At 38.7% G+C, this 14378-nt stretch overlaps 1 protein-coding gene across 1 annotated transcript; it reads right to left on the reverse strand.

The window, feature by feature from the left end:
• Positions 1-11200: 11200 nt before the first annotated feature.
• Positions 11201-13953, reverse strand: GCK72_003813 (uncharacterized protein; the record flags this gene model as incomplete). The annotated part of the gene is made up of 4 exons (XM_053724261.1): positions 11201-11494; positions 12461-12583; positions 13567-13686; positions 13888-13953. The coding sequence occupies 4 exons, from the start codon at positions 13951-13953 to the stop codon at positions 11201-11203; spliced, it is 603 nt and encodes a 200-aa protein (XP_053588455.1).
• Between the last annotated feature and the right edge of the window lie 425 nt (positions 13954-14378).

Genomic DNA, 14378 nt, shown 5'->3' on the forward strand with positions numbered 1-14378 from the left:
GAAAAATCAATTTTTGCGTTGAAATTCTCATAATTTGTCGATTTTCAGCTGAAAGAGATGAAGCAGTTGGTGTTGTTCCAACTTCTCCCTCATGAGCAAAAGATGTCGGTACTCAATATGACACTCAAGAAACATCCGAGTTGTAGCATTCCGATCACATCGGATAACGAACAGAAATTCATTTTCTATGTCGGATATCGACAATTCGAAGCGTCCGCCGTGTTCTCGTCGAATTCTCCTGGGGATAAATTCAAATTGGAGAGATTTATGCCTGTTGAGAAGACTTTTGTGGCCACAGTCTACGCGCCGATCACTTTCAATCCGGCCACAGTTTTGTGCTTTAGACAGGATGATAAGGGGAGACAGGTGAGCAGATGATTGAGACTGAAATGCCCATAAAAGCGGCGAGAAAGTCTGAAAATTGTGTTGTTTGTTGTAAAAAATAATAGAAAATCTGGGTTTTTCGATGTGAAAATGCTGAAAATCGGCTGAAAATGTTCCAAATATGGTTTTACAGCTGAAATTTCGATTTTTCAGTGAAAAAAAACGGAGATCTCACAGATTTCCAAGTTTTTCAATCAGAAATGGTCGAAAATTTCTGTTTTTGTGGTGCGGAAATGCTAAAAACGAATGAACAAGTACATCTGAAAGGAAATTTTGATTTTTCAGTGAAAAACTGAGTTTTTAGAGCTGAAATTCGATTTTTCATGCAAAAACTGCTCGGGAAGACATTTAGACAAGAAAAATCGAGTTTTTCCAGTTAAAATTGTGGAAAAATTGGTGTTGAAAGTCTCGTTTTTGGACAATCTTTAATAGAAACATCAGAAATTTATGAAAAAGTCCGAGAAGTTGACCAAATAATTGCCACAAACTCAAAAACTGTAAGGCTGGCGTGCCTTTGACGCGTTTTTGTCAGAGACACTTTTTGATGGGTTTCAGACGATTTTTGATAATTTTTGGACGGTTTTCACCAGTTTCTAAATGATTTTTCATTAACGAAAAAGTTGGAAATTAAAAATCTATCATTTCGACCTCAAAATCTGGTTTTTTAGCGAAAATTTGAAACAGATTTTCAAGACTCAAAAAGTGTGAAAAACACGATTTTCTATAAAAAATCAACCAAAAAATTCTCCAGGAACTCGTCGCCACTGGCTCAGTGCTCGACACGAATCCGGATCGTATTGTGTTGAAAAGAACTGTTCTCTCCGGTCATCCCTACAAAATCAATCGTCGTGCCGTCGTTGTCAGATACATGTTCTTTAATCGAGGTGAGTTTTTGCTGGAATTCTGAGTTTTTCAGCTATTTTTTTAACTGAAAATCTGAAATTTTTGGGATTCAGAATCGTAAACATTGTGTTTTCTGAGTTTTTCAGCTATTTTTTTATGTGAAAATCTGAGATTTTTCCTAATTTTCCGAGTTTTTCAGCTATTTTAGACTGAAAATTTGAAAATGTTCCTAATTTCCCTCCCATTTCCAGAAGACATTGATTGGTTCAAACCGGTGGAACTGTACACGCCTTCCGGACGTCGTGGACACATCAAAGAAGCCGTCGGAACTCATGGAAACATGAAATGTCGATTCGATCAACAGTTGAATGCGCAGGATTCGGTCATGCTGAATCTCTATAAGAGAGTCTTCCCCGTCTGGAATTATTCACTCTTTGTGAGTGCATTTTCTGGCTGAAAATCTCTCAAAAATCTCAAAAGATTCCAGATTTATAGGGTTACTGTAGACAGGATCCTAGTGATCCTATGGGTTACTGTAGACAGGATTCTAGTGATCCCATGGGGTACTGTAGGTGGGATCCTAGTGATCCTATGGGTTACTGTAGACAGGATTCTAGTGATCCTATGGGTTTACTGTAGGCGGGATCCTCTTTGTTAGTGTATTTTCCGCCCCTGAACATCTCTCAAATTCTTAAAAATTCCAGAATCGCCACCTCAATCCATCCCGTTTCGTCGAACGTTCCCGAGTTGAGAGCATCAGTTTGGTCAACGACGAGGAGGAGGCGATGGAGACATAATTCTTCGTTTTTTTGTTAAAATTTTTGCCAATTTTTGTTGATTTTTCACTCATTTATTCATTTTTTCTGTTTTTGTTAACCTTGTCTCCTCTTTGAATTTGTTGCAAAATTTTAAAATTTTTTTGAGCTTGTCTAAAGAGAAGCCGCTCACGGTTTTTTGGATTCTATAAGGTTTGAGGATTCTATAAGGTCCGACGCACCAGAGACGGATTTTCATTCATAAAACGCGGCAACGACACGCCAGTTCAAAAATCCATCCAAATTTGTATCTTTCAATTTGAAAAACTGGCGTGCCGTTGGCGCGTTTGTATCGTAAGTGCGCCGGACATGTCATGTGATGAAATAACTGCATAATTGTGTCGCAAATCGCTGAATTAGGGGATAACTGTAAAAAATTCCATATTTTTTAAAGAAAAATTCAGAAAAAAACTAAAAATGAGCAAAAAAGGCTAAAATTGAAGAAAAAATTATGACAATTCGGAATTTCCACTAAATTTTAGCTCAAAAGATGGAATAATTGCGAAAATAAATCGATAACAGCTGAAATAGAAAATTTAAGACATTTTACAAAAGATAAATCCGGAAAAACCGTTTAGAAAACATATTTTTCGTCGATTTATTCAACTTTTTTCAAATGCACCGCCCTTCAAAGCATCCGCATTTTTCCGTGACGGTGTTTACGGACAATGCACAACACCTGACGACACTCTCAAATTTATCGATTTTTCATCGATTCTACTAAAACAAAAAACAAAACGAAATTAACGAATAACATGGAACAGCGGAGGTATCAAAGTAAGACAAAACAGATTTTCAACAAAAAAAATGGTAGGTGATAACAATAAAATTCAAAAAAATTTTCGCAATTAATTTTTTTTCGTCGATGATGACGTGGCGTCCTCCTGAATATTCGGAAGTGTCGATTCAGCGGATTCAGCGGATTGTGTTGGCAGGAGGCGGACCGGGAAAAAGTAATTTCTTGCGAAACTCATTATCGGTGATATCATTCTAGTTACCATTGAGGAAGGGGGCGGAGCTAATGCAGACGGCTCCGTATCGATTGGTGGCTCAATGATGGTCTGATGACGTGGTGTCTTCGGAATCGCCGTGACGTCTTCTGGGTCCTGAACTTCTGAAGTCCTTAGAACCATCGTGACGTCGCCTGGAGCCTTGACGTCGACTTCTGGAGCTTCTGAATCCTTCTGAATGATCTTGTCGCCTCCAGAAGCTTCTGAATCCATCGTGACGTCGTCTGGAGCCTTGACGCCGACTTCTGGAGATTCTGGAGCCGTGACGTCGACTTCTGGAGCTTCTGAATCCATCGTGACGTCGTCTGGAGCCGTGACGTCGACTTCTGGAGCTTCTGAGTCCTTCTGAATGATCTTGTTGCCTTCAGAAGCTTCTGAATCCATCGTGACGTTGAAAACTGGAGATTCTGAATCCATCTTGACGTCGATCTCCTGAATTTCTGAAGTCTTTAGAACCATCGTACCGTCGTCTGGAGCCTCATGAATTTCCGACGTCTTCAGAATCATGTCATCTGAAGTCGATTTGACTTTGACGTCGACGGATTCTGGAGCTTCTGAATCCATTTTGACGACAACTTCTGGAGCTTTTGAATCCTTGACGACGTTCAAAACTGGAGATTCTGAATCCTTAACGTCGACTTCTGGAGCTTCTGAATCCACGTTGACGTCGACGGATTCTGGAGCTTCTGAATCCTTGACGACGACTTCTGGAGATTCTGAATCCATGTTGACGACGTTCAAAACTGGAGATTCTGAATCCTTGACGTCGACGGATTCTGGAGCTTCTGAAATCATTTTGACGATGTCCAAAACTGGAGATTCTGAATCCTTGACGTCGACTTCTGAAGTCTTCACGTCTTCTGAATCTTCCAACGACTTCAAAACATTGGTGACGTCATCTGACGTCATTGTCTCTATGTTCACGTCAAAATCGATTGATTTCAGAATCTTCACGTCTTCTGGAGTCTCCGGATTCATTTTTTCGTCGTCCAAAATCAGAATCGACGATTCTGGAGTCTGTAACCACGTCATAACGTCATCTGGAGCCTCCGATCTCATCTGAATCTCCAAAATTCTGGATTCCAAATCGATTTTCGGAGATTCTGAAGGCTTTTGTGGACTGAATTGTGCCTCCAGAAGCGACGCGAGAGTTACGCGCTTCTGAAGTGGTGGAGGGCATTCTGGAGCGTATTCTGGAGTCATTTTGATAGAATTTGGAGCTTCTGACGTCTCGACGCCTTCTGAATCCTTGACGATGGCCTCTGAAGCTTCTGGAGTCGTGGATCTCATCTGAATCCTTGCGATTGCCTTCTCAACGTCTTCTGGAGTCATTTTGATGGAATTTGGAGCTCCAGAATCCTTTCTGACGTCAGAAATCGGGGAATCTTGAGTTTCAACGTCTTCTGAATCCTTGACGATGGTTGGAGGGCCATCTGGAGCTTTCGACGTCTCCAGAATCTTAACGACGCCTTCTGAAGCTTCTGAATCCTTGACGATGACCTCCGAAACTTCTAGAGTCTTAGAATCCAAAGAACTCATCGTGACGTCTTCAGAATCTTCAGAATCCTCCGATTCCTGACGTCGTCTTTTCGTCTTTTTCCTCTTCTCTCCAGATGACTCTTCTTTCTCACGTCGTCTTTTCGGTTTTCTCTCCGTCTCCTCCGACGTCTTCTTTTGCTCGAAATACTTCTCGAGCTGAAATTTTGACAAAAATTAGATGGATTTTGGTTGCGAAACGTCATTTTTGAAAAATTTGAGCATAGCTTCCGCCTACGCGTGACTAAATGCGCTCTATTGATAATCTGAGTGAAAACTACGGTATTTCTACAGTAGTTTTCACTTGATTATCAATAGAGCACATTTGCCACAATAGGAAAGTCATATATCTTCTTAGCACCGACTTCAGCCAATTTTTAGCCAATTTCAGCCGTTTTCAGCCAATTTTTGCAGTTTTCAGGCAATTTTTCACTGAAAATGAAAAAATTTATTGAAAATCCCATATTTTCAGGGTCGAAGGATTTTGGTTGCGAAACGTCCCGGTTGCGAAACGTCATTTTCGAAAAATTTGGGCATAGCTTCCGCCTACGCGTGACTAAATGCGCTCTATTGATAATCCGATGAAAACTACGGTATTTTTACAGTAGATTTCACTAGATTATCATTAGAGCGCATTTGCCAAAATAGGAAAGTCATATATCTTCTTAGCACCGATTTCAGTCAATTTCAGCCGACTTTAGCCAATTTCAGCCGTTTTCAGCCAATTTTTTGCAGTTTTCAGCCAATTTTTTGCAGTTTTCAGGCAATTTTTCACTAAAAATGAAAAAATTTACTGAAAATCCCATATTTTTCCGGTTGCGAAACGTCATTTTTGAAAAATTTGGGCATAGCTTCCGCCTACGCGTGATTAAATGCGCTCTATTGATAATCCAATGAAAACTACGGTATTTTTACAGTAGATTTCACTAGATTATCATTAGAGCGCATTTGCCAAAATAGGAAAGTTATGTAGCTTCTGAACACCGATTTCAGCCGATTTCAGCCAATTTTTAGCCAATTTCAGCCGTTTTCAGCCAATTTTTGCAGTTTTCAGGCAATTTTTCACTAAAATGAAAAAATTTACTGAAAATCCCATATTTTCAGGGTCGAAGGATTTTGGTTGCGAAACGTCCCGGTTGCGAAACGTCATTTTTGAAAAATTTGGGCATAGCTTCCGCCTACGCGTGACTAAATGCGCTCTACTGATAATTCAATGAAACCTACAGTATTTCTACAGTAGTTTTCACTAGATTATCATTAGAGCGCATTTGCCACAATGGGAAAGTCATGTAGCTTCTTAACACCGATTTCAGCCGTTTTTTCAGCCAATTTCAGCCAATTTTAGCAGTTTTCAACAAATTTCAGCCGTTTTTAGCGGTTTCCAGCCAATTTCAACCGATTTCAGCCAAATTATAGCAGTTTTCAGCCGATTTTTCACTAAAAATCAGAAAATCCCATATTTTTCCGGTTGCGAAACGTCCCAGTTGCCAAAACGTACCTTATCCTGCCTCATAATTGTCAAATAGAACGGTACGGCAGTTTGGGTCCACGAGACTCCGCCCACAAGTGACGTCAGAACACTCGTTTCGCTCAGCGCAGTGATGTCTGAAATTTTCGAGTTTTTGAGTTGAAAGAGGGGGCGTGGCTAAAACTTTAGCCTAAAAGTGGGCGGAGTCAGTGGCTTCATTTGAGCGGTTTTTGGACGAAAAGTGGGCGGAGTCGGTGGTTTTTGACTCCGCCCACTTTTCAGAAGCTAAAAACTAAAATTGAAACAATTTATTGTGGATTTGAGATTTCAGGGTGAAATTTTGAGATTTCGAGTATATATAAATGTATAAATAGATAGATTACAATACACATTTTTGGGGATCATATGAAAGGGGCGTGGCTAACAGTGGTCGGGGTCGTAGATCTGCTGAGGCGTTTTAGAAGAGAAAAGTGGGCGGAGTCAGTGTGGTTTCGGGGGTTTCTGACTCCGCCCACTTTTCAAGCGAGATTTTCGAGTATATATAAATGTAAAAATAGATTACAATACAGATTTTTGGGGATTATATGTGTATCAGGAATGAGATTATATATTGATATAGATAGATGAAAAATGAGGCAATCAAGTGACCATAAGTGAGAATTTTTCAGTTTCAGAGTCGTCGGAATTTTGAGATCTCTTTGAGTACCACTCATCGCAATCACAATTACCTCCGAGACTTCGATCCGACAAATCGGTTCGTCGAATATCGCACACTGGCTTCGTTGTGATCACTTTTGTGCCCGGTTTCAGGTCTTGAAGGATTAATTTCAATTGGAACATCAACTTCTCGTCGAACATCAAATTGTTGATGAATATGACGGTCGCCTCTTCGCAAATCAGTTTTCGATACTTCTCGTCGAGCATGTCGCCGTGCGAGATCTCGAATTTGCCGTGTTTTTTGCCGAAGTGAGACATCAGTCTGAAATTTGGAAATTTAGGCTGAAAATTTGGTGTTTTTAAGTGAAAATCGGTTATTTTCAGCTCAAAAAGTCGAAAAATCGATTTTTCTGATTTGAAATCTAGATTTATCTGAGGAAATTCGTATTTCATTGCCTAGATATGCTAGTTTCACTCAAAATTCCTGTCATTTTGTCTGAAAATCAGGATATTTTCACTATGATAAATTTTAGAAAAAAAATTTCGAAATTTCAAAGTCAAAATCGGTCATTTTCAGCTCAAAAAGTAACCTTTTTCAACGAAAATTCAACTTTTCGAACGAAAATTGGCTCATTGACTGAAAAATTGCTGTTTCTCGACTAAAAACCGCAATTTTCAGCGAAAAACCACCGGTTTTTGAACGAAATTTATAAATTTCCGTTCGAAAATGACATTTTCCAGCTGAAAATACAGTTTTGGCTCAAAAATCATAAATTTTCGTCGTAAAAATCGTTATTTCTAATTCGAAATTTGGATTTTTCAGGGTAAAATCCGTAGATAAGTTATTTTCAGCCAAAATTCCAGATATTTTGTTTGAAAATGAATTGTGATGAACTTTAGAGGAAATTTCAGCTGAAAAAGTCGAAATTTTAACGAAATGTCAATTTTCCAACGAAAATTGGCTCATTGACTGAAAAATTGCTGTTTCTCGACTAAAAACCATAATTTTCAGTGAAAATTCCAGTTTTTGAAGGAAATTTATCAATTTCCAGTAGAAATAGACGTTTTTTAACTCAAAAGTATCAAATTCCGTTGAAAAATGGCATTTTTCATCTGAAAATACAGTTTTTGGTTCGAAAATGTGAAATTTTCAGCGTAATGTCGTAAAAATCCTGGTTTTAAGCCGAAAATGAGCATACATTCTAAAAATGAACCATCTATACTCAATTCCAGCGTTAAACTTCAGTTCTCTACCCTGATAACGCTTAGAAATCGATGTCTGGCTCGAAAAATTCAAATTTTTCAGACTTTTTCATCAATTTTCCTGGAATTTTGACTGAAAATCGGTCATCTTCAGCTCAAAAGTCAAAAATTCAACACTTTGAACAGAAATCGGCTCATTGTCAGTAAAAATTACGGCTTCTCGACTAAAAACGCTCAGAAATTGATATCTGGGCAGAAAAGTGAGTTTTCGATGCAAAAATTCGAAAAAATATCTTTTTTTCTGGAATTTCGACCTGAAAAAAGCATTAATCCGTCGAGATTTCTCACTTTTTGAAATATCCAGTGACCTGCGTGGCGCATTCGTACGGAAGATCCGATTTCTCGATTCCGACGCTCTTCTTGCACTGTTTGTACGCGGCGACGAAGCACACCAATTGGCCGACACCACAACCCAAGTCGACGAATACATCCTTCTTTCCAATATCAATTTCATCGCAAATCTTCGCCATCTGCTTCAGATTCGTCTCTCCGTATGTCTGGAAATGCGAGTTTTGAGGTTTTCAAAGAGGAAATTGTGAAAAATTGACATTTTTTGGGAAAAATTCGCGTTTTTATGGGAAAAATCGGGTTTGACAGCGCATGCTGGGAGGAAAAACGCTCAAAATCTCAATTTTCCGCGAAAAAAACTCTGAAAAATGCGAATTTTTGGCTGAAAAGAGTATCAAAATGCGAATTATGCGCTGAAAAGAGTATCAAAATGCGAATTTTGAGCTGAAAAGAGTCTCAAAATGCAAATTTTGGGCTGAAAAAAGCCTCAAAATGCGAATTTTCGGAGGAAAAGCGCTAAAAATCTCAATTTTCCGCGAAAAAACTCTGAAAAATGCGAATTTTTGGCTGAAAAGAGTATCAAAATGCGAATTATGCGCTGAAAAGAGTCTCAAAATGCAAATTTTGAGCTGAAAAGAGTCTCAAAATGCAAATTTTGGGAGGAAAAGCGCTAAAAATCCCGATTTTTCGCTTAAAAATCGATATTACCTCAGCCGAGAAGCTCTTGTAATGATTATTCAAATCGAGCGGCCGTTTGATGCCCATTCCGTATGCCCACATGACGATATCTTCAGCGACGGAATCTGAGCATTTCGGGTTTCCCCATTCGCCGAGAATTCCCTCGTTGTAACTGCCGCTCCACTGGAAATATGAGAATTAGAGGATTTTTAGAGTGTTGGGGAAGAATTTATGGGGAAAATCAGCAAAAACAGCCTGGAAATCGGTACAAAACCTCAAAAACTGCGCCGTAATGTGGAAAATTAAGTTAGAAAAGGGAAAAATCAGCAAAAATTGAGTCTTTGATCGATTTTTGAAGGTTTTCGACTGATTTTTTCGCGAAAAAAACCGAAAAAAATCTGTGAAAACGCAAGGGAACTTGGATTTTTTGTTGAAATTCGCTGAAATTCACGAATTTCCACCGAAAACAACCAGAATTAAGCTAGAAGAAAGAAATTGACTTCAAAATCGGGAAAAATTGAGTCTCAAATCGATATTTCAGTGTAAAGTCGTCGCAAACTCGGAAACTATGTGTTAGGACCGATTTTTGAAGGTTTTTAAACCGATTTTTCGCGAAAAACACAAAAAAACTGAGTGTAGACGCCAAAAAAGTCGGTAAAAACTCAAGAAAACCGATTGAAACATAATTTTTGCTGAAATTCGCTGAAACCAAGCGAATCTCTGCAAAATTATGACAAATTCCCCATTTTTCGAGATTTCAGACAGATTTTTAGTGGAAACAGCCAAAAATCGGTTCAAAACGTCAAAAACTGCTCCGTGATGTGGAAAATTGAGCTAGAAGAGGGCAATTGACCACAAAATCGGAAAAATTGAGTCTCAGATCAATTTTTAAAGGTTTTCGACTGATTTTTCGCGAAAAAAAACTACAATTTTCCCATTTTTTGAGGTTTTAGACTGATTTCTCCATGAATTTCCACCGAAAACCACCAAATCGACCTGAAAACATTAAAACTTACAGTGTTGGCGTGTGGCTTTGCCACCTTATTGTACAATTCGACGACGTCGAGCACTTCTTGCAGTTTCAGCCCCTTTTCATCATGAAATTTCTGCGGAAACTTCTCGAATAAATGGGGAATCATCTTTTTCATTCTGAAATTGGAAATTTTTTAAATTTATTTTAAAAAAATTAAAAATTTCTCACTTGTGCAAGATTTGGGTGACTTGAATCGATATGTGAAGTTGATAACCCGGGATTACCAGTGGTTTTCCCTCGTAGAAAACTGACGCGAGCTTGATTTCAGGCCTCGCCCCATCTTCAGCCATTATTTTGCGATGTTACTGCTGAAATTGATGATTTTTGCATGAAAAATGTGATTTTTTCGATTTTTTTCACAAAAAATTGAACGGAAATCGCGAAAAAACGAAGGAAAATGAGCGGAAATGAGTGAGAAAATAATTTTTTTTCAAAGAAAGAAATTCGGCGGGTGTACGGTAGGTCGAATCGGTGCGAGACCAATTATGCAGGTTTGAAAATGTTCCTTTAATACAGTAGTCTGCAACGGTTTTTGGGGAAAAATCAATGGGAATTCATGGGGAAAATAATTTATTGAGTTGCTCTGACCAACAAAAAATTTATTGTGTGCAGAAAAATATTGGAATATTTAGATAAGACAGATGGCAACACACAAAGAAACTGGCAATGCGAAGATCGGTGTGAGACCGAATGCGCAAAATATGTGATGCGCCTTTAATACAGTACACCATAAATATTTTTTAATTATTTTTCGAATTTGTGGTTTCTGTGGTGAAAAATGTGCGTTTCTTTATGAAAATGTTTATTTTTATTAATTTCTGGATTAGTTTTCAAACTGGCGCGTCGTTGCCGCGTTTTTATGCATAAAAATCCGTCTCTTGTGCGTCAAAGTGGCATCTACTGGCGTGTCGGAGGCGCGTTTCATCTGAAAAAGTCTAAAAAAAACCGCGAATTTGAGTAGAAAAGAACTTTATGATGATAAAGAAAAAAACAGAAATCGAATCAATCAATAAATCACACAAAAAGACACAAAAAGCTAGGCGATCAGGAATAAATGCGGAAAAAAAATTATTTTACAATTAAAAAAAAAAAACAAGGAAAATTCAAGTACACATGATTAAAAAGTCTGGAAATTCATTAAAAATTATATTTTTAAATTTTCGAAAAAAAAATTTCAAAAAAAAAAAAAAATTTTTTTCGAACCAAAAATTTCAGAATTTCCAGACTACTGATGAAGATGGCAATCTCTAATACTATTAATGAATACATTCGAATGAAACATACTGTACCACTGGTACACCCTCTGCCACTCCTGATCCGCCCAATCGTATTCCAGCCATCGCAGTCGTGTCTCGCACAAGTACAGCGGTTTTCCACGTTTCAGATTTCTGTCTTCTTCTTTGTGCGCGTCGAGATACACCGTACCCCAGATGGCCGATTGACGTCCACGTGACACCAGAATCATTGATGACGTCAGCGAGATGAAGAGTCCTGATGAGGAGGAACAGCATTCGGCGTGCTGGAAAAAATGAGGGGAATTGAATGAGAGATTTATGGGGGGAAACGCGCTAAAGGCACGCCAGAAGAGAGATGGTTTATTGATTAGACATGGGAAACGGACATCTGGACATGCGGACATACAGAAAAATAGAAATATGACTCCGCCCCTTTTCGCAATTGTTCATACTTGTCAAGGCCCAAAGGTCCGGCGCCAAAGTTCAAATTCAAAACTTTGAATTTTTTTCAATTTTTCATCGAAAAAGTTCACATTCTGAATTTAAATTTTGGCGCCAACCTTGACAAGTATGGGGGAAACGCGATAAAGGCACGCCAGATTAGATGGGAAAGACGACAGACATCTGGACATGCGGACATACACATTTTCTCCAGAAATGGGCGTGACCTAAAAGTGGGCGGAGTTTCAAATATAAGTTCAACGGACATTTGACAACGGACAGAACGGAAATGTTTCATTAAAAATGGGTGTGGCTAAAAAAAGGGGCGGAGTCTGGATACGTCTATTTCAGTTCAAAAAATCCAGAATTTTTAGAGGAAAACACCGGAAATTCGAGATTTTCAAAAAACTGGGTCTTGGCACGAAAATCGTAAAAAAAAAAAGGGGCGTGGCCAATACGATTTTCGTGACGAGACTTGTTTTTCTGAAAATCTCGAATTTTCGGTTTTTATCCTCTGAATTTTCTGAAAAATCTGGAATACAAATGTTTTGATTTGATCTTTGAACTGAAAAATACTTATCTTACAGACCCCGCCCCTTTTTTAGCCACGCCCATTTCGGGAATTTGAAAAAAGTTCAATTTTTACTACAAACTTTGAAATTTTCTACCCGATTTTTGATTCTCCCATTGAAAAAGAGAAAAATAGAAGGTTAGAAGCGTTGATTAATGAAAAAAAGAAGAAACAGAAATGTTCTTGAGAGAGACACCTTTAGGGACTGTGCCATTGCCATCCAACTAGTTAACCGTACCGATTCCATTTCAGATGTATGCGTGATTCGATCGGCCGACGCGTGTTGTTGCGTCGTTTGACAACAATCGTCGAGACACAGCAATTCGCCACAGAATAGGCAGATGATCGGATTCAGGGGGCTCTGGAAAAATAAAAAATAAACCTATTTTTCAAAATTTCAAAAAAAAAAAGCAAAGTTGCAAGAGCGCTCTATCGAACTGAAGCTTCTGATCGCTCGAGAATCGAAAATATCATACATGTCAACCGGGCCGAAACGGGCCGAAACGGGCCGACACGGGCCGACACGGGCCGGCTCGTAACTCGCGTCAAAATGAATATTACGAGCTGAAAAATATACCAAAATGTAGATCTTGACGAGTTCTATGTCCGTGACCTACTACGGCCCGGATGACTATTCGTTAATATGCCGCGGGCCGGGCTAGAATGGCTTTTTTGGCCATTTTCGCGTTTTTTGCCACTTTTTCAGGGCCCGTGGCACATTAACGAATAGCCATCCGACCCGTAGTAGGTCACGGACATAGAACTCGTCGAGATCTACATTTTGGTATATTTTTCAGCTCATAATATTCAGTTTGAAGCGAGTTACGAGCCGGCCCGTGTCGGCCCGTTGACAAGTATGGAAAATATAAAAAAATTTTCGCAAATTTAAAAACAACAAGTTGCAAGTGCGCTCTATTAATGCACCTATTCACGAAGAAAAAATGCGAATTAAAATGCCACATTTTGCATTTTAATGCTATTCACGAATGCACTTTAATGTGCATAAAAAACACTTTAATTCGAATTAATCTGCATTAAAAAGCGAATTAAAATGCACATCGTGGCGAGATATCTTAATTAATGTGCATGCGCCTTTAAGATTTGTGTGTATTTACGGATTTTCTTAAAGGCGCATGCACATTAATTAAGATATCTCGCCACGATGTGCATTTTAATTCGCTTTTTAATGCAGATTTATTCGAATTAAAGTGTTTTTTAATCACATTAAAGTGCATTCGTGAATAGCATTAAAATGCAAAATGTGGCATTTTAATTCGCACTTTTTCTTCGTGAATAGGTGCATAAACAGATCCGCTCCACTGCACAATTTCTATAAAAGCTCACCTTGGAGCACTTCATACATTCTCTATGATAGTATCTGGCGAAGAGATCCTCGAAATTCGTCGGTGGGCGAAGGATACGACGTGGTTTCCATGCGAGTGGTTGGGAGACACACGGTTGCAGCTGAAATAATTGGATAATTAGAAAATGAGAGGAAAGCGCGCTCCAATGATAATTTTTGAGATTTTTTGTTGGAAAGTCGACAATTTTCAGGTTGAAAATAGTAAAAACTATATTATTGAAATCGGTTTTAAAAAATGCAGTCGTGACCTAGAATCCGACCACTCGGCTATCTCGCCACAAAATTGATGACACGAGTGCTACCGTAATACATATTTTGGGGGCGAATAAATCATGCTCATCTGCAACTGAAGAATCAATTCCATACATTTCGAAATGCAAACGATCTGTTAACATGTCAGAGCAAACTATCCAAGTCTGGACATCCGGACACACAGATATTTATACTGACAGAGAATTTTTACAAAAAACTGATATTGATATTTGCACAAAAAGAAAGAGAGACCGTGTTGACCCCCATGTCCTCTTTTTTGAATCAACTTCTCAGTTTTCTGTTCTTTTCTTTTGTTCGAAACAAGCAGTAAACTACAGTAATCCTGCAAAAAGAGCAGAAAAAACTCCGCGTTTTCTGTCAGAATCTCGGGTTTTGGGCGCCCAAGGCGCGCCTGACATTCTAGACATTGGGATATGGCACCCAAGAGTGTTCGGCATGATTTGCCTCGTTTTTAGTCTGAATTCCTGCGCTAAAAGGAAAATTCGAAAAAAGTGGTCAATCTGTGTGTCTTTTTGTCCAG

The sequence above is a fragment of the Caenorhabditis remanei genome, chromosome II (assembly GCF_010183535.1).
Source record: "Caenorhabditis remanei strain PX506 chromosome II, whole genome shotgun sequence".
Taxonomy (NCBI): Eukaryota; Metazoa; Nematoda; class Chromadorea; order Rhabditida; family Rhabditidae; genus Caenorhabditis; species Caenorhabditis remanei.